This window comes from Theropithecus gelada, chromosome 1 (assembly GCF_003255815.1).
Source record: "Theropithecus gelada isolate Dixy chromosome 1, Tgel_1.0, whole genome shotgun sequence".
NCBI lineage: Eukaryota > Metazoa > Chordata > Mammalia > Primates > Cercopithecidae > Theropithecus > Theropithecus gelada.
Window position 1 is genome coordinate 20,451,281 of NC_037668.1, and position 24,079 is coordinate 20,475,359.

Consider the following 24,079-nt stretch of genomic DNA (forward strand, 5'->3'; position numbering starts at 1 on the left):
TGCCGAGGGCGGAGCTTGGCTTGGGGCCAAGTGGGAGGGGGCGGGCCGGGGCGGGGCCTGGTGGCTGCGCGGCGCTGCTGGGTGCTCCGAGGCGACCCGGCCGCCGGCCGCTCCTCGGTGCGCTGTTCCGCACTTGCTGCCCTCGCCCGGCCCCAGGCGCCGCTGCCATGCGGCTGGCGCTGCTCTGGGCCCTGGGGCTCCTGGGCGCGGGCAGCCCTCTGCCTTCCTGGCCGCTCCCAAATATAGGTGAGTCCTCGGCCTGTACTGGGTCGGGGGGCGGACTGGGAGGGAGGTGCAGGAAAGTCGGAAGGCATTAGGGTAATGGAGCCGGACGGAGACCCTGGGAGAGCCCAGCCAGAGCGCGGCCCGACCTGGTCCGTTGTCCTGGGCCTAGGGCCCAGTGACTTGGCGATGGAGTGGAGAGGAAAGGAGAGGGGATGCCGGCGCCCCCTTCCTCCTGCCTGGTCATCCTCTGCGCGGTCCCTGCGGACACTTTCAGGCTCAGGTACCAGGTACTGAGGGGCCTGTCCAGCGCCACTTCAAGATCGTAGTGAGAGGGTAGCTGCTCCCCAGGGCTGGCATCTTCGCTGCTCTGGGGCCTAGCTTACCGTTCCACCCGGTGCCAGGGCGCAGAGCGGGCATGGCTTGTAGGATTTAGTGAAGAGGATTCTCTCTAGCCTGTATTCCAGGCCTGGGGCCGCCAGGCACTCCTCACCCTGGTGCTGTTGCCACCAGTGCCTGGCCGAGCGGGAGGGGCCCGAGAGGAGCCAGGAGAAGGGAGAATTGGCCAGGAAAGAGGCTGGGACACCAACTCCTCCTTGGAACTTTCACTTCCCGCTGCTGTCTTGGGCCGGGACCGAGAGGGCAGGCGCGGGTGGAGTGTCCGGAGGAGAGAGGGCCATTGTGTGTTGGGGGGGTGTGGGGGTGCTCGGGGAGGAAGCAGAGGCTGTAGGCAGCGGGTGTGCCTGACTGGGCATGAGGGTGTTTAGGGAGGTGGGGGTGTTTGCACTGCTTACCCAGAAATGGGCGTTCCTGGCATCTCCGATGTGAGCGAAGGGGAGGGTGAGCGGGCACCCGGCCACAAGGCTTAGCTCAGTCTCGAGAGGGGGCGTTCCTGAAGTGGGGGGAGAGTGATTGGGAGGGAGTGGGAACAGGGGAGGGTCCCTGTGAGAACCTGGGATTGGCCGGAAGGGGACAAGGAGGGCCACAGGCTGAGCAAGCCGAAAGTCTTTCTTGGGGACTTGTGAATGGGTGGGTGGAAAGCCATAAATTAGATAGACACCCCCTCCTTCCAGTATTTTCCTTTAAGTCTCAGCATGCAATGAGGAGGCCCCTCAGGTGTCTAAGGGCCTTGACTGGCTGGGAGCTGGTGGGTCTGAGGGCACCTGCCACCCCCAGCCGTGCTGTCGATTTCCTCAGTACTGTCTTCGGGTGTCCTGGGACCTGCAGGTGGCACCGAGGAGCAGCAGGCAATGTCAGAGAAGGCCCCGAGGGGGCCCTTGGAGCCCCAGGTCCTTCAGGACGATCTCCCGATTAGCCTCAAAAAGGTGCTTCAGGTGAACTCCCACACCCCTCTAATAAATAAATGAATCCACACACGCCCCTGCATAGTCAGGTGTCTCAAGGCCAAAGCTTGGCTGAGGAGCTGGTGGGTAGAGCTCGCTGTAGTGGGTCTATCCCAGGCCCAGCTGCCTCTCCCACCACACCCCAGCACCTGGCTTCACTTATCTCCCTCTCCCTCTGCACGCACATCTGTCTGCCTCAGCCCCACCCAACCCATCCATCTCCACTGGGGAAACTGTGAAGCCAAACTTGCTTTCTTCATCTCATGTTGTCGGTTTTTTCAGTGGGGGGATTTGGAAAGAGTCAGGACCTTACCAAACCACCCCCCAACCCCATTATAAAGCTGAGTCAGAGGAAGGGCTGGGGCTTGTGCTGGGTCCTACACGGTGCTTCCTCTCTGGGCAGGAAGCCGAGAAGGGGCGGCTCAGATACCTTCCTTGACCTCCCCACACAACCCCCCAGAACAATGCCGCAGGCCAGGCAGGGCTTCCTGGCCCTTCCCCTGGGATCCCCCCACCAGTGATCTAATCGCTGGTGCTCTTCTGAGGGCCTTAGGTTTTCTGGTTAGAGAGGCTGGGAGTTGTGGGCAGGTCTAGGGAGGTGACCTGCCCTCTGGTGCCCACAGACCAGTCTGCCTGAGCCCCTGAGGATCAAGTTGGAGCTGGACGGTGACAGTCATATCCTGGAGCTGCTACAGAATAGGTAATAGTGATGGTGGCAACAACAGTGACCACAAGGCCAACAACTTGTATAGCATTTATTATGTGCCAGGTGCTAAGTGCTTGTGCTCATTTAATCCTCATAACAACCCTGTAAGGGAGATACTATCATGTATTATTGTCCTTATTTTATACATGAGGAAGTCAAGGCACAGAGAGATTAAATAACTTGCCCCAGGTCACACAGCTAGTATGTGGTGAAAACCAGATTGGAATTCAAATAAACAGAGTCAGTGGCCCACCCAGTATACTTTGCTGACCTGGTGTCAGGGAGTGGAAAAGTTGGCTGGGGGGTGTTCCCTGGTCCCCAGCCCCACCACCACCTTCAGGCCTCTGCTTGTCAATGCACGACCTGGGAAGTGGCTTGAGCACTGCGTTCTTTTCCTTCACTCCACAGGGAGTTGGTCCCAGGCCGCCCAACCCTGGTGTGGTACCAGCCCGATGGCACTCGGGTGGTCAGTGAAGGACACACTCTGGTGAGTCAGGGCCTCTTGTGCCGTTTTTGGCTTAGGGGAAAGAGGAAGGGAGTAACTGGAAGATGAGAAGACACTGCCTATTTTTACTGTCAAGCTAGACTCCTCGGTTCCAGTCCTGGTCTGCTCTCTGAGACAACACTAATGTTGTTCCTGTGCTGCAGGAGAACTGCTGCTACCAGGGAAGAGTGCAGGGATATGCAGCCTCCTGGGTGTCCGTCTGCACCTGCTCTGGGCTCAGGTATACTGGGCGGATTTGATGACAGTAGAGAAAGTAAGGAGACCCAGGCATGGAGCTGTAATGTTTTCTAACTTCCTTTCTTTTTTCTTAGAGGCTTGGTGGTCCTGTCCCCAGAGAGAAGCTATACGCTGGAGCAGGGGCCTGGGGACGTTCAGGGTCCTCCCATTATTTCCCGAATCCAAGATCTCCACCTGCCAGGCCACACCTGTGTCCTGAGCTGGCGGGAACCTGTACACACTCAGACTCCACCAGAGCACCCCCTGGGACAGCGCCACATTCGCCGGGTGAGGATGAATGGCAGGGGAGTGGGCTTCACTTGTCCTGAGCGCTGACCCCCAGACACTCAGAGCTATGTGTTCACAGTAACAACAGCTCCTGCGAATGGAGCACTTTCCACATGTTGGGAACTTTGTGAACATTAGCTCGTGTACTCCTCCCATACCTAGGAGGTAGGTGCTATCAATAGCTCTATTTTAAAATGAAGAAACCTTACAAAAAGTATACAGGCATGGTGGCATGTGCCTGTAGTTCCAGCCACTCAGGAGGCCGAAGTGGAAGAATCGCCTGAGCCCAGAAGGCGGAGGTTGCAGTGAGTCTAAATCGAGCCACTACACACCAGCCTGGGTGACAGAGTGAGACCTCATCTCAAAAAATAAAATAAAGTGAAAATAAAATAAAATAAAATAAAATAAAATATATAAAATATAAAATCTAGCTGAGACAGGTTAGGTGGTTTGCCCGAGGCCATACAACTAATAAATGGCCTATCCATATTAGTTGTGTTTGGCTCAAACGCTTCATCTGTCTTATGATCCCATTTGCAGAGAGCTCTCACTTGGTTATAGATAATACATAGTTACCAGTGATAAATCAATATAAACCCAATTTCCTAATCTGTAAAATGAAGATAATAAAACTACTTGCTGCAGAGAGTTGCTGGGAAGATTAAATGAGTCAATATAGATGTGAAGTGCTTAAAACTGTGCCAGGCATATGGTAAGTGACAAGAGTTGATATTGGGATTTTTTCAAATTATTATTATTATTATTATTTGAGATGGAGTCTCGCTCTGTCACCCAGGCTGGAGTGCAGTGGCTTGATCTCGGCTCACTGCAAGCTCCGCCTCCCAGGTTCACGCTGTTCTCCTGCCTCAGCCTCCCGAGTAGCTGGGACTACAGGCGCCCGCTACTACGCCCGGCTAATTTTTTGTATTTTTTAGTAGAGACAGGGTTTCACCATGCTAGCCAGGATGGTCTCGATATCCTGACCTCGTGATCCGCCCACCTTAGCCTCCCAAAGTGCTGGGATTACAGGCATGAGCCACCGCACCGGGCTAAATTATTATTTTTTTTTTTTTTTTTTTTTTCTTTTGATGAGACGGAGTCTCGCTGTGTCGCCCAGGCTGGAGTGCAGTGGCGTGATCTCGGCTCACTGCAAGCTCCGCCTCCCGGGTTCACGCCATTCTCCCGCCTCAGCCTCCGAGTAGCTGGGACTACAGGCGCCCGCCACCACGCCCGGCTAGTTTTTTGTATTTTTAGTAGAGACGGGGTTTCACCATGTTAGCCAGGATGGTCTCGATCTCCTGACCTCGTGATCCACCCGCCTCGGCCTCCCAAAGTGCTGGGATTACAGGCTTGAGCCACCGTGCCCGGCCTATTATTTTTTAAAAATTTGAAAAAAAACCACTGAGTTTGGAGCCAGAAAAGCAGGGGTCTACTCCGACCTTCATTATCTACTTCCTGGTCCTCCTTGGCAAGTTCCTGGGCCCTCTGGCCCTCAGTGGCTCATCTGTAAAATGGGCTCTTCACCCTCCTGTTTCACCCACAGAGTAGGAGTGGCTGCCTCTTGGTCAGCCCTGCACAGCTGTTGGCTGCGAGCGGCAGGTTTGCCTGATACTTCTTTTTGTCCATAGTGGAGGCGGGATGTGGTAACAGAGACCAAGACTGTGGAGCTGGTGATTGTGGCTGATCACTCGGAGGTGAGCCGGCTGGCCCCTGCGCATCCTCCTCCCCCCACACTGCCCTGCCGCCTTTCATGTCACCTCTCTTGGCCTACAGGTCCAGAAATACCAGGACTTCCAGCACCTGCTGAACCGCACACTGGAAGTGGCCCTCTTGCTGGACACAGTGAGTGCTGGACAGGGCAGCCCCCACCCCAGGCCCCTGACCATGACAGCCCCTCTTCTGAGCCCCAGCTCTCTTTCAGTTCTTCCGGCCTCTGAATGTACGAGTGGCACTAGTGGGCCTGGAGGCCTGGACCCAGCGTGACCTGGTGGAGATCAGCCCAAACCCGGCTGTCACCCTTGAAAACTTCCTCCACTGGCGCAGGGCACATTTGCTGCCTCGATTGCCTCACGACAGTGCCCAGCTGGTGACGTAAGGCCCAGACCCAGCCAGAGAGGCCAGTCCTGTCCTGGCCAAATTCACACCCCTTCAGCACTTGCCTCAGCCCCTGAAGCTCTGACCACTGTGGCTTCTGGCCCTGAACTTTGGCCTCTCTGTCCCACAGTGGTACTTCATTCTCTGGGCCTATGGTGGGCATGGCCATTCAGAACTCCATCTGTTCTCCTGACTTCTCAGGAGGTGTGAACATGGTGAGTTATTTCCAGGTCTCCTCCTCATTCCCAATTCAGTTCCTCCCAAGTGTGGAGGCATTTATTCACAGAAATCCCCCTACAAAGTTGCCCAACCCCAAAGCTATGGGTATAGAGGGTGGAGATGCGTGATGTGGCCTTTGCAGTCAGGGAGCCCTCGCTTGTGGTCAGCTCGTCACAGTGTACACAGTCATCCCCTGTGCAGTCTTCCCATTTCTTGGAGGGTAGGAGGCAGCTGAGGCCCAAAGAACAGAGGTGATCTCCAAGGGCCCACAGTGAGGGAGGGGGACAGAGCTGAGCTAGAGCCCAGGTTTCTGCCATCCAGGCCTGGGTTCTGCTACTTTAGAAGCAATTCAGGAGGGAAGCAGTGCCTGCTGAGTGCCCGTGAGGTCAGACATGGAGGGAACAGAAGCAGAGAGGGTGGTCTGGGCATTGTGGTGGAGGCAGGCTGGGACTGGACCTGCGGTACCCCTCCCCAACGACAGGACCACTCCACCAGCATCCTGGGAGTCACCTCCTCCATAGCCCATGAGTTGGGCCACAGCCTGGGCCTGGACCATGATTTGCCCGGGAATAGCTGCCCCTGTCCAGGTCCAGCCCCAGCCAAGACCTGCATCATGGAGGCCTCCACAGAGTGAGTAGCTGCAGGATGGAGAGAGGCGGTGGGGCAAGGGGCAGGGAGAGGCCCCCAGCCCCAACCTTCCTTGCCACCCTCCCCAGCTTCCTGCCAGGCCTGAACTTCAGCAACTGCAGCCGACAGGCCCTGGAGAAAGCCCTCCTGGATGGAATGGGCAGCTGCCTCTTTGAACGGCTGCCTAGCCTGCCTCCTATGGCTGCTTTCTGTGGAAATATGTTTGTGGAGCCGGGCGAGCAGTGTGACTGTGGCTTCCCAGATGTGAGCCCCTTTCCCAAAGCCTCGCCCCACTCACTTCTGTGCCTTCACCCTGGTCATTAGCCCTCTCCTAGCCTCCTGAGCTCCTCTTGGGTTCTGAAGGGACTTCCCACCCCTCTCCTACTCGCCGTGTCTGTGGGGACAGCACGTGGGTTGTTCGTCTCTAGCCCTTGCTTGCTGTGTAGTTCTGGGCGTCCTTCTGGTCTTGGCCTGTGGGAGGAGGAGGGATTGGAGGGAGGCTCACAGGCCCCACCTGCTCTGATGCCTGGCCCCCGTGCTCCTGCCCACAGGACTGCGCCGATCCCTGCTGTGATTCCTCAACCTGCCAGCTGAGGCCAGGGGCACAGTGTGCCTCCGACGGACCCTGTTGTCAAAATTGCCAGGTGGGTAGAGACTAGACTGGCCACCCAGAGCTCACCGGCCGGGGCCAAGGTGGAAAGGGTCATTCTGACCCCCTAGCTGGATTTGCCCAGTGCCCGCACTGATGCTCATCCACCCTCGACAGCTACGCCCGTCTGGCTGGCAGTGTCGTCCTACCAGAGGGGATTGTGACTTGCCTGAATTCTGCCCAGGAGACAGCTCCCAGTGTCCCCCTGATATCAGCCTAGGGGACGGCGAGCCCTGCGCTGGTGGGCAAGCTGTGTGCATGCATGGGCGTTGTGCCTCCTATGCCCAGCAGTGCCAGTCACTTTGGGGACCTGGAGCCCAGCCCGCTGCGCCACTTTGCCTCCAGACAGCCAATACTCGGGGAAATGCCTTTGGGAGCTGTGGGCGCAACCCCAGTGGCGGCTACGTGTCCTGTACCCCTAGGTAAGTGAGGAAACCTGGCTCCTCCTTTGGGTTTCTGGGAGTCTTGGCCCTGCTTCTACTAACCTGTGTGCCCTTCCCCCTTCCCCCTTCCCCCAGAGATGCCATCTGTGGGCAACTCCAGTGCCAGACAGGTAGGACCCAGCCTCTGCTGGGCTCCATCCAGGATCTACTCTGGGAGACAATAGATGTGAATGGGACTGAGCTGAACTGCAGCTGGGTGCACCTGGACCTGGGCAGTGATGTGGCCCAGCCCCTCCTGACTCTGCCTGGCACAGCCTGTGGCCCTGGCCTGGTGAGCAGCCTGGGTGGGCAAGACCAGGTGTGAGAAGGGACATTTGGACCACAGTGAAGTGCCCAGACTTCACCGTTCACCAACGTCAAAGGCAGGGACTCCAAGGGAAGTCAGTTTCTTACTTCAGATGGAGCAAAGCCTATCAACCCACTACGCGCTGGTTTCCCCATATGTAAACGCAGGATGTGACCTCAACCTTGTTGGCCTCCCAGTCCCATTAAAACTCTGTGGGAATCTGATCCAGGCTTTTCTCTCCCTGGGTCAGGTGTGCATAGACCATCGATGCCAGCGTGTGGATCTCCTGGGGGCACAGGAATGTCGAAGCAAATGCCATGGACATGGGGTGAGCTGGGATGGGTGAAGTGGAAGGGGAGCAGAGAGCCTCTAGAGAGGAAAAGGATGCTGGGCTTTGGAAACAGACATATCTGGGTTCTAATCCTTGCTCTACTACTTCCTAGTTGTGTGACCTCAGGCTGGTTACTAACTTTGCTGAGCTCAGTTTCCCCACCTATCAAATGGCTATAATAATAGTATCCCCATCCAAGGCACATGAGGTGAGTATGAAAGCATCTAGGCCGGGCGCGGTGGCTCAAGCCTGTAATCCCAGCACTTTGGGAGGCCGAGACGGGCGGATCACAAGGTCAGGAGATCGAGACCAGCCTGGCTAACACGGTGAAACCCCGTCTCTACTAAAAAAATACAAAAAACTAGCCGGGCGAGGTGGTGGGCACCTGTAGTCCCAGCTACTCGGGAGGCTGAGGCAGGAGAATGGCGTAGACCCGGGAGGCGGAGCTTGCAGTGAGCGGAGATCCGGCCACTGCACTCCAGCCTGGGCGACAGAGCAAGACTCCGTCTCAAAAAAAAAAAAAAAAAAAAAAGAAAGCATCTAGCACAGGCTGGGCATGGTGGCTCACACCTATAATCACAGTTTTGTTTTTGTTTGTTTGTTTGTTTGTTTTGTTTTGAGACAGAGTCTTGCTCTGTTGCCTAGGCTGGAGTGCACTGGCGTGAACTCGGCTCACTGCAACCTCCGCCTCCCAGGCTCAATTGTTTCTCCTGCCTCAGCCTCCCTACTAGCTGGGATTACAGGCACCCGCCACCACGCCCAGCTAATTTTTTTATTTTCAGTAGAGATGGGTTTCACCATGTTGGCCAGGCTAATCTCGAACTTCTGACCTCAAGTGATCCGCCCGCCTTGGCCTCCCAAAGTGCTGGGATTACAGGGGTGAGCCACTGTACCCAGCCAAATCACAGTACTTTGGGAGGCCAAGGCAGGAGGATCACTTGAGGCCAGGAGTTCAAAACCAGCCTGGTCAACATAGTGAGACCTCGTCTCTATCAAGGAAAAATTTTAAAATTAGGCCTGCTGGTGCACACCTGTGCTCCCAGCTACTTGGGAGGCCAAGGCAGGAGGATTGCTTCAGCCCAGGAGTTCGGGGCTGCAGTGAGCCATAATTGCACCACTGCACTCCAGCCTGGGCAACAGAGTGAGACTCCATCTTACTTGCTGTCTAAAATAAAACAAAACAAAACAAAACAAACACAAAGAAAGCAAGCATGTACCACAGTGCCCAGCACACAGAAGGTGCTCAGTAAGTGTTAGTTTGATCTAATTTGCTCTGGTGTGGATAAAGACCCTCCAGGCTCTCTCTACACATCATACCCAGCACAACCCCCAGTTGCAGAAATGTGAGATCTTGAAAAGCTAGAGACAAGGAAATAGTTCCAGAGTGCAGCATTCCTCATTGCTCACCTTATACCTCCTAGGTCTGTGACAGCAACAGGCACTGCTACTGTGAGGAGGGCTGGGCACCCCCTGACTGCACCACTCAGCTCAAAGGTGGCATGGGGTTGGGGGACAGGGGCAGCTGGGAGGGCAAAGTGGTTCATGCTTTATCTTTCCCCCTCGGCCCTCTCTTTCTGACCCCCCTTTGCTGCTGGTTCCCTGAGTCTGCCCTTTGACCCCTTCACTCTCCCTGATCACTTGACTTCACTCCCTGCCCCCTGCGCCTTCATGGCTCTAGAGTTCTTAGCCCTGCCCTCCTTTAAACCTGACTTCCGCCCACAGCAACCAGCTCCCTGACCACAGGGCTGCTCCTCAGCCTCCTGGTGTTATTGGTCCTGGTGATGCTTGGTGCCAGCTACTGGTACCGTGCCCGCCTGCATCAGCGACTCTGCCAGCTCAAGGGACCCACCTGCCAGTACAGGTATGAGCATCACCTCCCTGCTACCACTTCCTTTAACTGGGGACAGTGCTGAAGGCTGCCTCACCTCTGCAGCCCCTGCAACCTGGTTCTGAGCCCCAAGCCCCTTGGACCTTAAACTTGCTGACTGCCATACCCCACACCTCCCTTCCCTATATGCACCCACAGCTTTTTACCTCACAGCTGTGCCCCTGTGGGGTGGCTGGAGTGCTAGGGCCATTTCTCCCCAGGAGCTCCTGTGCTGGATAAGTGGGGTCTTCCCTCAAGCTAATAAATAACGCCCCCACGGGCCCCACCACAGTTTTCCCTATACCACACATAAGTGCCTGCAAAGAAAGGGTTAACCCCACTCAAGGATGGCATAAGGTAGAGAACAGGGTCTGAGGCTGGGCCCTCTCCCTTCTTGCCTTTCCTCATGCATAGGGCAGCCCAGTCTGGTCCCCCTGAACGGCCAGGACCTCCGCAGAGGGCCCTGCTGGCACGAGGCACTAAGGTGAGTCCCAGATGCCAGAGGAAGGGGACTCCACCTTGGCTGGGCATCCAGCTTGGACCCTGGGGGATGCACATTAAAGGCTCCAGACTCAGAGAAAGGCTAGCACTGCCCAAGAGTCAGTCGAAGGAGTCAGGGCCAGCCCTGCCCTGCCTTCCCCTCCCCTGGCTACAGGCAGAGAAGCTGAGTCCAGAAGAGTGGGGAGGGCAGCCAGCTGGAGCAGGGGCTGCTGGGCTCCATCCACTGGCCAAGAGGTGGCTTTGAGAGGTGGGTCTATCCATGCCCCCAGCAGTGACCCCAGGAGGGCACAAGGGCAGTGGTGCTCAGAATGGCCTTCCGTGGGCCCAGGTCACCATGTTAGAAGGGCTGGTGAGCACCCCCGCCCTAAGACCTCTGCTTGGATGATGGGAGTGTGTGCACACCTCCTCCCCACTTGCTCCCCACCTGCATGCACCTGCATAACTGCATGCACAGCACCCACTGCCCTGGGCCCCTGCCAGCCCTCCCTGGGCACTGACCCTTCTCTGCCCACTCTGTCTCTCTGCTTCCTCTTCCCCCTCTGTGCCCATCTGCCCCTCCTGCCCTCTCAGCAGGCTAGTGCTCTCGGCTTCCCGGCCCCCCCTTCCAGGCCGCTGCCGCCTGACCCTGTGCCCAAGAGACTCCAGGTAAATCTGGGCCAGGGCCCGCCCTGAGCCAAGGCAGGTGGGAGGCTTGGTACCCAACTGCAGTTCTCATCCCTGCTCCCTGCCAGTGGTGCTCTTCATTAGGTGATCGGGGTGCCCCTCAGCCTTCAGACACTCTGAGCCCCAGAAGCAGCAAAGGGTGAGCCTCCTGCCTTGGTTTCTACCACCATCTGGTGGTCAGTGGCGGGACTGCAGTCGGCCAGGAACTCCGCGGTTGACCTACACCTTCCTCCCCTGAGACATCAGCTGGCATGCCTCCAAACCCTCTGCGCATGCCCTCATTCTCTCCTGCCCCCTGGCTGACTTTGCATGTTGACTTGAACCCCTCTGGGGAATCTCCATGCATGTCCACAGCCCCTGGTTATGCTCTCACAGCCACTGCCCCTCTCTCTGTTCAGGCTGAGCTGGCTGACCGACCCAATCCCCCTACCCGCCCTCTGCCCGCTGACCCGATGGTGAGAAGCCCGAAGGTAACGGTGGGGGGAGAGAAGGGCACGGCCTCTCCCCCCATCTAGGGCTGTGGTGCTGGTAGCCATGACGGTGGTGGCCGTGGCGAGATGCCCCCTCAGTGCATGAGGGCACATATCCAGGTGGTGCCTTTAATGGTGACAGGTTTGTTTGCAGACAAGGGTGACCGATGGTGCTGCCCCCAAGCTGGTGTTCCCCAGCACCAATGCGTTGGGGGTGGGCAACATGACACCCCCCCCCCCCCCCCCCCTAAGCCGGCCTCCTGCCTTCTCTCCCTCAGTCTCAGGGGCCAGCCAAGCCCCCACCCCCAAGGAAGCCACTGCCTGCCGACCCCCAGGGCCGGTGCCCATCCGGTGACCTGCCAGGCCCAGGAGCTGGAATCCCGCCCCTAGCGCTACCCTCCAGGTAGGAGGAGCCCTGGGGATGGGTGGGCGGGGCGAGTGACCTGGGGGAAGGGGGTCTCTGACCCTTTTTTCTCGGCTTCCCGCACTCCAGACCAGCGCCACCGCCTCCGACAGTGTCCTCGCTCTACCTCTGACCTCTCTGGAGGTTCCGCTGCCTCCAAACCGGACTACTTAGGACTTCAAGAGGGGGGCGTGCCCTCTGGAGTCCCCTACCATGACTGAAGGCGCCAGAGGCTGGACGCGGTGTCTTAAGGCTCCGGGCACCGCCACGCGCTGTCAAGCAGCACTCTAGGGACCGGCGGCGTAGTTGCAGCTGGGGTTTGGGGAGGGGCTGGGGGTTGGAAGGGGTTGAGGGAGGTCCGCACAGCCTGTCTCTGCTCAGCTGCAATAAACTTGACATCTTGGGAGCATTACGCGGTTTGTCTGCTTCTAGAAGCCGGGTCGCTCCTGCTGCGGTTCCAGGTCTGGCCGCCAGGAGACGCTGCTGCCTCAGATGAGGGCGGGCTGTGTGGGGCGGGAGTACCAGAATGGGTCGGCGTGTGTCCCCGGGATGCTCGCGGCTTCCCTCTGCCCAGACTGGGGTGGCTTTCGGCGCAATCTGTCAAGCCGTTGGACCTGCCGTCCCGACTCTGACCACTGGCTGGGAAAAGTGGATCTAGCTGGTGTTCTCAGAGCCCAGGAGCCAGGGCGGAGCGGGGCGGCGGCTGCTCCCACGATCCCAAGGCGGCGCACCTGCCTCCTCCCCCTCCGCCGCCGCCGCCACCTGAGGGATCCGGAACAAAGGTGCTTTGTACAGGCTACAACCACCTCATTACTTCGTCTTCGGGACTGGGGCCGCGTGGGCCCCCAGCCCGGATCGAAGGTGTGGAGCGGCAAGGGACAGACGCCAATCCCACAGTGAGCATCTAGCGCGCCACCTAAGGCTTTTTAGGGAAGGTGGTCCCAGAAGCTGTGTTGTCCCTTCCGCTTGCACTATCCCTAGATTTGCAAAGAAAACGGGGCAGTGTATGAAGGTGGTTGGATAGGCTAAGGTTATGTACCCTTATTTAAAATCTTCCAAACTTCTAATAAGGCAGTCTACCCAGGACTAAAGCAGACACGAAAGGGATAACCTCCCTAAAAATATTGCTGTTGGAATACGTCCTTCCTCCCCGTCCCCTCGCAGTGAGGTGCAGCCTCAGCGGAAGCTTTGGCGAACCCGGCGTGCGCTGCGGTGCACAGAGGGTTAACTGGAGTTGGCGCTGGATGGAGAGGAGGAGACGCGCTCCCATTGGCGGAAAGTTATCCAGGGCGGGGTCTGTGAATCTCCGCACCCCACCCCCCTTTCCACAACCCCCCTCTTCACTTTGTACCTTTCTCGCCTCGACTGTGAAGCGGGCCGGGACCTGCCAGGCCAGACCAAACCGGACCTCGGGGGCGATGCGGCTGCTGCCCCTGCTGCGGACTGTCCTCTGGGCCGCGTTCCTCGGCTCCCCTCTGCGCGGGGGCTCCAGTGTCCGCCACGTCGTCTACTGGAACTCCAGTAACCCCAGGTAGCCGGGCCGAACCGGGCGAGCGCCTAGCCAAGTCTGCGCGCTCCCGGGCTTTGCGCGCGCCCGCCACCCGCTCTGTGCGCGGCGCCGCCTGAAGCTGGCCGCGCGTCGGGGCTCCTTTGTTTGAGCCGGCGGGGAAGGGGGGAAGGGGGAGGGGCGAGGCGCGCCCTGGGTCTCCCCACAGCCCGCATGTGTTGGGGGGCAGGCAGAAGACCCCAGCCCCGAGGGTTGTCTAGGGGGTCTTGGAGCATGGACCTGGGGGGGCCTTCGCCCGCACTCCGGGCTCCGCCCCCCTCGCTGCTCTCCTGGCATCCCCAGCCTCCCGCCGGCCGGAGCTGGGGCTGGCGAACTTGAGATCAAGGGAGGGGGCTTTACTCTTGTGAAAGAGCGTGGGTTACTCTCCTGCCCGCTGGGTCTCACCTCTGGCTCTTGCTCTGTTTCCTGATCTCATTTACTATCTCTGCTTTCATCTCTGTCTTTATTGGTCCTTCTGTTTCTTTCCAGTGTCAGCCCTGCCCTTCTAGCTGAATCACCTCTGGGCAAGTCTCGTGACCCTCCTAACCTCATTTATCTCACCTGTATAATGGGCTAATAATACCTAGTACCCTGGGAAGTCCGGCGGGGTAAGTGAGGTCATGTATGTGAAAGAAGCTCAGGCTGTACGGATATAAACTATTATTTCTTTCTGTCTCCTGAGCTGCCTGCCTTTGAACCTCAGTATATTTTACTGTTTCCAACCCCTTCCCCAAGTCTCCATGTCTCTTCTGTTTCCCAGCTGTGTTTCTTTCTGATTTTCTACTTGAGACAATCTATGACTCTATTCATTTATTCACTTACTAACATTTATTAAACACATACTGTGTGTGCCCAGCCCTGTGATAGGTTGCAGGGGATTAACTATATAGATGAGAAGATCAAGACCCTGCCCTCTCGGATTCCACAGACTCTGGAGAACAGGCGCAGGCAGCAGAGCCTGCATAAAGACAGGTCATTACAATACCAAGTGATAAGAGCTTTTGTTGTCCTTGGACTCTGAATTCCTCTGTCTCTGTCACAGACCAATGCTTCTGAATCGCTTGGAGGACCTGTTAAAAATTCAGGTTTCTCACTCCCCAATCTTAAGGTTTCTGGTTCATTCATTCAATCCACAAATATTTATTGAACACTGTCTTGTGCTGGGCACTTTTCCAGGCACGGGGAATGCAGTAGAACAAAACTTACCAAGGCCCTGTCCTTGCTCAGCTTGCGTTCTAGTAAGTCTGGACTGGCTAAGCCCAGGAATCTTCATTTCAAATCAGAACTGATACAGGTGGGCCTTGGACCACCCATTGGAGGCTTTCCCTACGTCACGCTTCGCTGTGTTTGTGGTATGGGGGGTGGTTCATGCAGCATTCGGTACTGTGGGGAGCAGCCTGTTCCAGCCCTTCCCACCTGTGCTGGCTTCCCCAGGCAGCTCCCAAGAGGTGGGGAAGGGAGTGCTGAGAAGACTGAAGACTGGGTAGTATGTGGACTCCCCCCATGCCTGGCACTTGCTCCTCCTGGCCAAAAAAGGGAGGCACCTAGCACCCACTCCCTCATTCTTTTTTTTTTTTTTTTTTTTTGTTAATTTTTAGAATTTAGAGACAGGGTCTTGCTCTGTCACCCAGGCTGCAGTGCGGTAACAGCTTGCTACAGGAACTCATGGACTCAAAGGATCCTCCCGCCTCAGCCTCCCAAGCAGCTGGGACTACAGGATTGCACCACCACACGTGGCCTTTATTTATTTATTTATGGTAGAGACAGTCTCACCATGTTGCCCAGGCTGGTCTTGAACTCCTGGCCTCAAGCAGTCCTCCCACCTCGGCCTCCCAAAGTACTGGGATTCAGATACTAGCCACCACACCTGGCCTCCCTCATTCTTTTTTTACCATGACATTCTTTTCACCCTTGGGTTGAAGTCTAAAGGACAGTGTTCCTCACTTTATATCTGTGTTTGAGGAGACCTTTCCCAACCCCTGTCTCCTCCTCTGTATCTGCAGCTGCACTGTGTGCAACTGTACTTCCTGCCTCTGCCCAGCTTCTTCACAGCATCCATCCACCTGACATTGATCAAGCCTGGTGCTGTACCACGTTGAGTGTTGGGCACTGGGGCTAGAGAGGTGTGTGGCACCTCCACCCTGAAAGATAGGGTGTGGTGACCCTCTTTCTGGCATCTAAGCTGTGTGGTTATGGGCACTGCAGGTCTTAGCCTCTCGGAACCTGTGAATCAATCATCTCATCCATTTCTTGCACTCTTTTTGTCTCTCAAGAGTTGTCAGTCTGGGGACCTTGGGTCTTCCTGAGCTTCTCCGTCGCCCATGGGTGGAGGAGAGGCTGTCAGGGGCCTCTGAGAAGGGGTGTCTCTGGCCTCCATGGCCATGGTGTGGTGCCCTCCCCTCCTCAGCCCACCCCTGTCTTATGCCTGCAGGCTGCTTCGAGGAGACGCCGTGGTGGAGCTGGGCCTCAACGATTACCTAGACATTGTCTGCCCCCACTATGAAGGCCCAGGGCCCCCTGAGGGCCCCGAGACGTTTGCTTTATACATGGTGGACTGGCCAGGCTATGAGTCCTGCCAGGCAGAGGGCCCCCGGGCCTTCAAGCGCTGGGTGTGCTCCCTGCCCTTCGGCCACGTCCAATTCTCAGAGAAGATTCAGCGCTTCACACCCTTCTCCCTCGGTTTTGAGTTCTTACCTGGAGAGACTTACTACTACATCTGTGAGTGGCCAAGAGCACACTGGATACCTCTTGGGAAGGGTAGGGAGGGGGAAGGAGAGACCTGGGAAGAGGAGGAGCTGGGTCTCTAATGTACACTGGGTTGGGGCCTGGGCTGAACTCAGGACTGGGGAGGGAAATGTCTAGTAAGGCAAAAGTAGGAGGAGCTAGGAAAGGGGGCCAGGGAGATGAGAGGCCTGGATGGGGCCTGATACATGGGTGTGGCCCCAAAGTAAGGAAACGCTTTCCCGGGACCTGGAGAGAAGAAAAGCTGGGAGGGTCTGAAAGAGTTTGAGGCATACAAAGGGGTGACTCCCTGTGCTAACTTCTTCCCAATTTCCCACTACCCAGCGGTGCCCACCCCAGAGAGTTCTGGCCAGTGCTTGAGGCTCCAGGTGTCTGTCTGCTGCAAGGAGAGGAGTAAGTGGGTTGGGGGCATGGACCCTACTGGCTAATGTGGGGCCTTGGGAAGGAGGGAAGGAGTGAGAAGAATCTAGGAGCATCAGACTCCAGGGGTCCTGGTGAAGTTTCAAGCTGTGGTCTCTTCTCCCCATTTAGCCTTGTGGGAGCTTCTACTGCACCATCCTCTCCCCACTTCTGTTCTGTTTTGTTTTGAGACGGAGTCTCTCTCTGTCGCCCAGGCTGGAGTGCAGTGGCGCGATCTTGGCTTACTGCAAGCTCTGCCTCCCGGGTTCATGCCATTCTCCTGCCTCACCCTCCTGAGTAGCTGGGACTACAGGCACCCGCCACCATGCACGGCTAATTTTTTGTATTTTTAGTAGAGACGGGGTTTCACCGTGTTAGCCAGGATGGTCTCAATCTCCTGACCTCATGATCTGCCCGCCTCGGCCTCCCAAAGTGCTGGGATTACAGGCGTGAGCCACCGCCCCCAGCTCTCCCACTTCTTTTTTAAGAGACAGGGTCTTGCTGTGTTGCCCAGGCTGGAATGCAGTGGCACAATCATACTTCACCGCAGCCTCAAACTCCTGGGTTCAAACGATTCTCCTGCCTCAGCTTCCCGAGTAGCTGGGATTACAGGCGCCCGCCGCCACAACTCACAGCTGGCTAAATTATTTTTTATTTTTTGTAGAGATAGGAGCTCACTGTGTTGCCCAGGCTGGTCTTGAACTCCTGACCTCAAGAGATCTCCTGCCTCCCAAAGCACTGGGATTACAGACGTGAGCCACCATGTCTTGTGTGGCCTCACTGCACACTTTTTTTTTTTTTTTTTTTGAGACAGAGTCTCGCTCTGGCTCTGTCGCCCATGGCTAGAGTACAGTGGTGCGATCTCAGCTTACTCCAACCTCACCCTCCGGGTGCAAGCAATTCTCCTGCCTCAGTCCGCCGAGTAGCTAGGACTACAGGCGTGCGCCACCCAGCTATTTTTTTTTTTTTTTTTAGTAGAGGCAGAGTTTCACTATGTTGGCCAGGCTGGTCTCAAACTCCTGGCCTCAAGTGATCCGCTCGCCTCAGCCTTCCAAAGTGCTGGGATTACAGGCATGAGCCATCACACCCGACCTACTGTACACTTTTTTAAGCTGGGCCAAGAGAATGGGGTGTCCAGGGGCAAGGCCCTTCAAGGCCTTAGCTGAGTTGGTTGTCTCTATTGGCAATTTTGAGGAGGCTTGGAAGTTGGGGCTTAGAAAGGATGAGGTCGTAGATCATGGGAAGGGATTGGCTGGTTTGGGAGACCCTGGAGGATGGTAAAGGAGGGAACTGCTAATGGGAAGGGGAGGAAGGAGGCTGGTAAAGTGGGAGGACTGATCAGTGCTACCCCCTCCCCCTCACAGAGTCTGAGTCAGCCCATCCTGTTGGGAGCCCTGGAGAGAGTGGCACATCAGGGTGGCGAAGGGGGGACACTCCCAGCCCCCTTTGTCTCTTGCTATTACTGCTGCTGCTGATTCTTCGTCTTCTGCGAATTCTGTGAACCAAGCAGACCTTCCCTCTCACCCCAAGGAGCCAGAGCCCTCCCAAGATCCCCTGAAGGAGGGGGATCCTTGCTGCCTGCACTGGGGGTACCCATTCAGACCGACAAGATGGAGCATTGATGGGGGAGATCAGAGGGTCTGAGGTGACCCTTGCAGGTGCCTGTCCCCTCATCACAGGCTAAAGAAGAGCAGCAGACAGCCCTGGACACTCTGAAGCAGAGGCAAGACAAACATAGGTGCTTTGCAGGCTGCTCTGAGGGTGTCAGCCCATCCCCCAGGAAGACTGGGATTTGTTACGATCAAATCCTCAAGCCAGCTGGGGGCCAAGGCTGAAGACCTGGGGACAGGTGGATTGCTGGACAAGGGCAAAGAAGCAGCCCTGCCATCTGTGCCCTGTGGGCCTCTTCCCTGGGGCAGCACCTTGCCCTCCCCACGGGGTCACCCACTTGTCTTCTGTGAAGACGGACTCTTCATGAGGTTGAATTTCATGCCAGTTTGTATTTTTATAAGTATCTAGACCAAACCTTCAATAAACCACCCATCTTTTTGTTGCTCTCCCCAACCTACTGCCCTCAGGCCCCTTCCCTGATAGCAGGACTCCCTGTGGCCTGTACTCTTCAGCTTAGCTTGGCCTGACCTCCATGCCAGCTGTGCTCAGGCCATCCATGCCAGGCCTCAGTGGGCACCCCTCTGGGCAATGTGGATGGGTGCCAGCAGCAGCTGTGGAGCTTGGCACCCTCTCTCACCTCCCCAACCGGCTTCCTGTGCTGAGGAGGGGCAGATGCTCCTGACAGCCCATCCGCTTGGGGCCCTGCCCAAGTCCTGGTAGCACCAAGCTGGGTGCCCAGCAAAAGCAAGAGGTAGTATTAATAGAAAGACAGCATCTGGGTTTCAGAATGCCTGGGTCCCTGAGAGTTGGTCATCCCTCCCCCTCCCCAAGGGCACTCTGGGCGGTGCCTGGCCTAGAACTGGGAAGGTGGGGTCAGATCAAAGCCTCCTTCCCCAGCGGCCTCTTTGTTCCTAGCTTTTATAAGGAGGAGGAGGTGGGGCTGAGGAGGGAGGGCCCCCTCTGCTCTCAGCCCACACTGTCTCTTCCACCTCTGGTAGGCGAGGCTATGATCCCCACAAGGCGAAGTGGGGCCCTCTTTCTGGATGGTGCCTGGGTAAGGGGCGCCCCTTCCCCTGCAGCTGTACTTTACCCGCCCCGGTGCCCCGCAGCCTCCACCGGCACGGTGCCAGCCCGCCTGGCACCGAGCCAGCGATCGATAGGTGGATGTTGTGCTGATTAGCTCGGCCCGGCTGCGGCAGCGAGAGGCAGCGTGTGAACACGGTTAGGGGGGCGGGGGGGAGACGGCGGTGGCGGGAGGGAGGGCGCTAGGGGTCCAGAGACCGACACAGAGGTGCTAGGGTTTGCGAACCCCTCCCCCACCCCTTTGCACACCTAGGTCAGATCCCGGGCTCTCTCGGAGTGGGCGGGGGCCCTCTCCCCCACCACCATGCACCAATTTCGGCTGCCATCGTTCATGTTAATTCTATTGCTCTGGCTGAGGCCTTGGGTGGAGGGCAACACTGCGGGCAGAGCAGACTCCAGTCAGTCCCTTCCCCCATTCGAGGCCACCTTTCAGAAAACGCCTCTTGTAGGTAGGTGCATGTATCAGGGCCTTCACCCCAAACCTTGATCTTTAGCGGGGGCGAGGGTCTGGGGCTCGAAGGAGAGGGTGTAGTCGGCTGAAGGAGAAGCTATGGGCTAGGTCTTCAGGTCTTGGGTTCAAGTTCCATCTTTACAGTCATCCAGGAGGGTGTCTATACGTTGCTATGGAAACCGGCTTACTGCTACCTCCGCCCCTCCCAAGTGAAGCCATAGGCTGAGTAGACTGGGAGCGACTGGTTAGCAGCCCTTGCCCTGGATTGAGAACTGTGGGGGTCTCACCCGGCTCCCAGCGTCCCCAGACCACCCCTCTTTTCGCGGAACCAGGCGGGCGCGCTCGCTCCCGCGGCTGGGGCTGGCGCGCGGATGCGAGGCTGATAAGAACGCATGTGCGAAAGAGACGCGGGGCCCAGTCAGCTTTCCCCGCACTCAGACGCACGCCCTAAATGTCGGGCGCTCCTACTTGACGCGGACACACGCCCCTGCCGGCCGCCAAGCCCCTTGCAGGTGCAAGGGCGGATGCCTCAGCTACCGCGGGAGCCTGGCTGAGGAGGTGGTGGGGGCTGGGGGAGTCATAAGCTTAGGCCCGCCCAACCACAGGCCCTCAGGCCAAGCCGGCCTTCCCTACACACACTTTGCTCATAGCATGCGCGGGCGGCTGATTCAGTCCCGGGGCGCGTCCCCATGGAAAGCCAGGGCCGAGTCCACTCATGGGGCCGAGATGGGCTGCAGGCGCTGGGAGGTCTTCCCCACGAGAAGCCCTCGAGGCGTGTTCCAGGGCGCGGTTCCAGGAGGCTGGGCAGGCCTGAAAGTTTTGGGGCGTAACCGATCTCCCCTAAACTCAGTAGCGCTAGGCGGCTCAGGGTGGGGCCCTCAATTTGCTGGGCCTGCCCTAGTCTCTCCCAAATAGATGCGAAAACTCCACTCATCTTTACCTCGCCCTATCTCCCTGTTTGAGAGCCTGAGAGTCTCTGCGACCGGGAATCCTGCTCCACACTTTCTGGGGTTGCAAATCTCCCTTTTCTTCTCCAGATTCAACCCTGAAGTTTTGTTCTTTTTCTGTCACCTCCCCCCTTTTTCTTCTTCCCTTTTATTAGTTCCTTCTTTCCTTTATTTTTCATTCATTCAGCACATTGTGAGCTTCCGGCGCGCCTTTCAGTAGGCCAGACGCTAGCTGGGGTCGTCGGGGGATCCCCAGCGGTGACGCAATTGAAAAGGGTGCACTCTGGTTTCCAAATAGCCAATAGAATCCCGGGGCCTGGGCCATGAGGTCATCAGCGGTGATGCCCATTGGTTCAGGTCTGGAAGTGGGGGAGGGGTCCCCATAGCAACCGACGGTGCGTCCGAGTGCAACCTGGAGAGTAATGTTTGCCTGAGCTGCTGTGGCAGCTTGGGATGGGGTGGGGAAGCTGGGGTGGAGCTCAGCTTCCCAGGTCCTGCAGCCCTAGCCCAAGCAAGCTCATCTCTCTTGAGATCCTTTTTCTTTCTCGAAGTAATGGTCAGCACCACTTAACGCAGAAAGATTAGGAAGAGATTGGTTATTGGCGACAGCATTGGGGTACTGGGTGCAGAGCTGCTGCCACCAGGAATGTCAGTACTGAGATCCTGTGTTCATCTGCATATCGTCTGCATCTCATTTGCATTCTCTTCATTTAAGGTCAAATTGGGCAGACATCTCCACATCCCCAGCCCTGTCGCCTGTTTCTGGAGTCTATCCCTGAGTGGCTCTGTAATCTGTCCCTCAGTTCTCCACCTTCATACCACACCTCTCCTCGCGTTCTCCAGTGTCTGTTGGGGACGGATGGGGCAAAGCCAGCTACAGAAGAAAGGATAAGGAGTTTGTTCTCCCTCTGGATGTTTGGTGACAGATGGAGAGTGCTGGTCTATACTGCTTGGAGACTAAATTGGCAAAGCCAGTGGTGGGGGGAGGTGCCCCGGCTGCGTGGAGGGTCTCCAGGGCCAAATCACCCACATGCCTGGTGGGGTGCTGGAACTAGGGATGCCTGGTTCCAGCAAGGGGCAGGCCCGCCCACCTGTCTGGTGCCAAGGCAGCTTCCTTCCTCCAATTAAACACTAATGAGGTGTCATTAACCCTTACCTTGCCTGCCAACCCTCTGGTCAAACGCAAATTCGTGGTCTCACACTGAGGGAAGGGGAGGAAAGGAGGGCTTCTGGAGAGCTGAGTGGTGGTGAGGGGACCAAGAGAAAAGAAGGCAGGGTCAGAGGCCTGAGTAGCATGCATGGTTATCCTCTGCAGGCTTCTGACGGATCCTAGAAATGGATGTCCCACTGTCAGAAGGCATTTATTCTTTTGTTCCTTGATTCAACAATTATTAAGCACCTCACCTACTCCTACTAAGTAAATACTAGGCTGCATACTAGATGCTGGGGATACACACTTGCATAAGACAATCGCTTCCCTTAAGGGATCTTCAGATTACCCAAGGAGACAGACTCGCCAATGAGTAATTATAATGCAAAGTGAAAATGCTAATATAGAGCTATATACAAAGTGTTATGGGAACACGGGGAAAACGGGTCGTCAGAGAAGGCTTTGATTTTGAAGGACAAAGTTTATGGCAGAGAGGGGATGTGTAGAATAATGTCTGTGAGTTTGACACAACATGGGTCTATGTTTGGATGTGTTTTCAGGACTGCTGGTGTCTGCCTTCCCAGAGCGGCATGTTTTGCATCCGTATGTATGTGTGTGAGTGTGTATGTGTGTTGTGTCTGGAATCCCTTCTCCTGAAACACATTGTGGTTTTATTACAGATCAATGTTTGCTGTGAAGCTCTTCAGCAGATTGGCCTGAACCTGCCCAGCCCAGGGGAGGGGAAGTGGAGACTGATGTTGGCTCCTCGGGAAAGGGTGGGCAGGCACCATCTTCACACTGGGGGCCCAGACCCCTGGCTCCCCACGTGGCAGCAGGCTGACCAAGGAAGGCAAAGGGTTGGGTCCCAGGCTTCGTAGGGTGTGCCCAGGCTGTAGTCCTCTCTGTCCCTAACTCCTCAGAGGAGACACGGGGGTTACCGCTACCACTACCCAGCAAGATCTCAGGCCCCCTCCCCCAACCTGTTCTTCTTCTGTCTGTGGAGGAGCAGGCCAGCTCAGACCTGTTTGCTGGCTCTCCCACAGGGAGCAGATCCTTTCCAGGGGACACAGAGGGCTGGGGAATGCTGGGGCCTACTGGGTGGCCGCCAGATAGTCCACCCTGGCCCTCCAAGGCTCTCTCCATCCTGGATTCTCCCCACCCACTCTGGGGTGCCACTCTTCCGGTTTTTGCCCAGACACAACCATTTTTACCAAGGAAGGCTTCAACCACTAGGCACAGGGTGGGGGCCAGAGCTCTGGCAGGGAAGACTTGTTGGGGGTAGTGGTTGTGATGCTACTCAGAGACCTCTGCTCCAATCTCTCTGCCTCCTTGCGACCACTGTCTTCCTTTCTTTCTTTTTTTTTTTTTTTTTTTTTTTTGAGACGGAGTCTCGCTGTGTCGCCCAGGCTGGGGTGCAGTGGCCCGATCTCGGCTCACTGCAAGCTCCGCCTCCCGGGTTCACGCCATTCTCCTGCCTCAGCCTCCGAGTAGCTGGGACTACAGGCGCCCGCCACCACGCCCGGCTAGTTTTTTGTATTTTTAGTAGAGACGGGGTTTCACCATATTAGCCAGGATGGTCTCGATCTCCTGACCTTGTGATCCACCCGTCTCGGCCTCCCAAAGCGCTGGGATTACAGGCTTGAGCCACCGCGCCCGGCCCCCCTTTCTTTCTTTTTTAAGAGACAGGGTTTCACTCTGTTGCTCGGGCTGAAGGGCAATGGTGTGATCATTGCTCACGGCAGCCTCAAACTTCTGGACTCAAGTCATCCTCCTGCCTCAGCCTCCCAAAGTGCTAGGATTGATTACACGTGTGAGCCACTGCATGGGCATTGCAGCCACTTTCTTTTCTTTTCCTTTTTTTTTTTTTTTGAGACGGAGTCTCGCTGTGTTGCTCAGGCTGGAGTGCAGTGGCGCGATCTCGGCTCACTGCAAGCTCTGCCTCCCTGGTTCACGCCATTCTCCTGCCTCAGCCTCCCGAGTAGCTGGGACTACAGGCACGTGCCACCACGCCCGGCTAATTTTTTGTATTTTTAGTAGAGACAGGGTTTCACCTTGTTAGCCAGGATGGTCTTGATCTCCTGACCTCGTGATCCACCCCCCTCAGCCTCCCAAAGTGTTGGGATTACAGGCGTGAGCCACTGCGCCCAGCCATTGCAGTCACTTTCTAGAAAGCTAAACTTTGGTGAAAGTCTGGATCTAGGAAGACTTTTAAGGCTTAAGGAACGTCTCTGGGGTCTGAGGAGAAGGTCAAGGACCCCTTCTTCCACACTGTCACGAATAGAGAATTCCTTTTTTGACTGTAACCTCCTCATCTCAT

General features: G+C 56.7%; 2 protein-coding genes across 8 annotated transcripts; both read left to right on the top strand.

The window, feature by feature from the left end:
* The first annotated feature begins 55 nt into the window (after positions 1–55).
* On the top strand, positions 56–12,245 carry ADAM15 (ADAM metallopeptidase domain 15). Of its 7 annotated transcripts, none has more exons than XM_025356869.1 (23): positions 56–246; positions 1,450–1,556; positions 2,189–2,265; positions 2,680–2,758; positions 2,920–2,996; positions 3,088–3,280; positions 4,909–4,974; positions 5,054–5,122; positions 5,202–5,371; positions 5,505–5,589; positions 6,075–6,223; positions 6,310–6,484; positions 6,772–6,864; positions 6,987–7,291; positions 7,388–7,583; positions 7,849–7,926; positions 9,351–9,423; positions 9,652–9,790; positions 10,211–10,280; positions 10,868–10,942; positions 11,359–11,430; positions 11,709–11,833; positions 11,924–12,245. In XM_025356869.1, the coding sequence occupies exons 1-23, from the start codon at positions 168–170 to the stop codon at positions 11,964–11,966; spliced, it is 2,595 nt and encodes an 864-aa protein (XP_025212654.1). In that variant the 5' UTR covers positions 56–167; the 3' UTR covers positions 11,967–12,245. The 7 variants fall into 7 exon arrangements, with proteins under 7 accessions (XP_025212654.1, XP_025213501.1, XP_025214234.1 ...); XM_025357716.1 differs by having other exon boundaries at positions 10,871–10,942; XM_025358449.1 differs by lacking the exon at positions 11,359–11,430.
* A 928-nt stretch (positions 12,246–13,173) lies between these two features.
* EFNA4 (ephrin A4) lies at positions 13,174–18,584 on the top strand. The gene is given in 5 exon segments (XM_025367156.1): positions 13,174–13,364; positions 15,811–16,097; positions 16,446–16,514; positions 18,031–18,081; positions 18,084–18,584. Coding segments are annotated over 5 exon segments (579 nt in total). The 5' UTR covers positions 13,174–13,251; the 3' UTR covers positions 18,143–18,584.
* The last annotated feature ends 5,495 nt before the right edge of the window (positions 18,585–24,079 follow it).

Bases quoted from the DNA above. Each gene is read 5' to 3' on its own strand.
- ADAM15 (XM_025356869.1), top strand. From the start codon at position 168: ATGCGGCTGGCGCTGCTCTGGGCCCTGGGGCTCCTGGGCGCGGGCAGC. The intron at 2,266-2,679 runs GTAATAGTGATG...TTCACTCCACAG, and splicing joins CTGGAGCTGCTACAGAATAG to GGAGTTGGTCCCAGGCCGCC. The intron at 9,791-10,210 runs GTATGAGCATCA...CCTCATGCATAG, and splicing joins GGACCCACCTGCCAGTACAG to GGCAGCCCAGTCTGGTCCCC.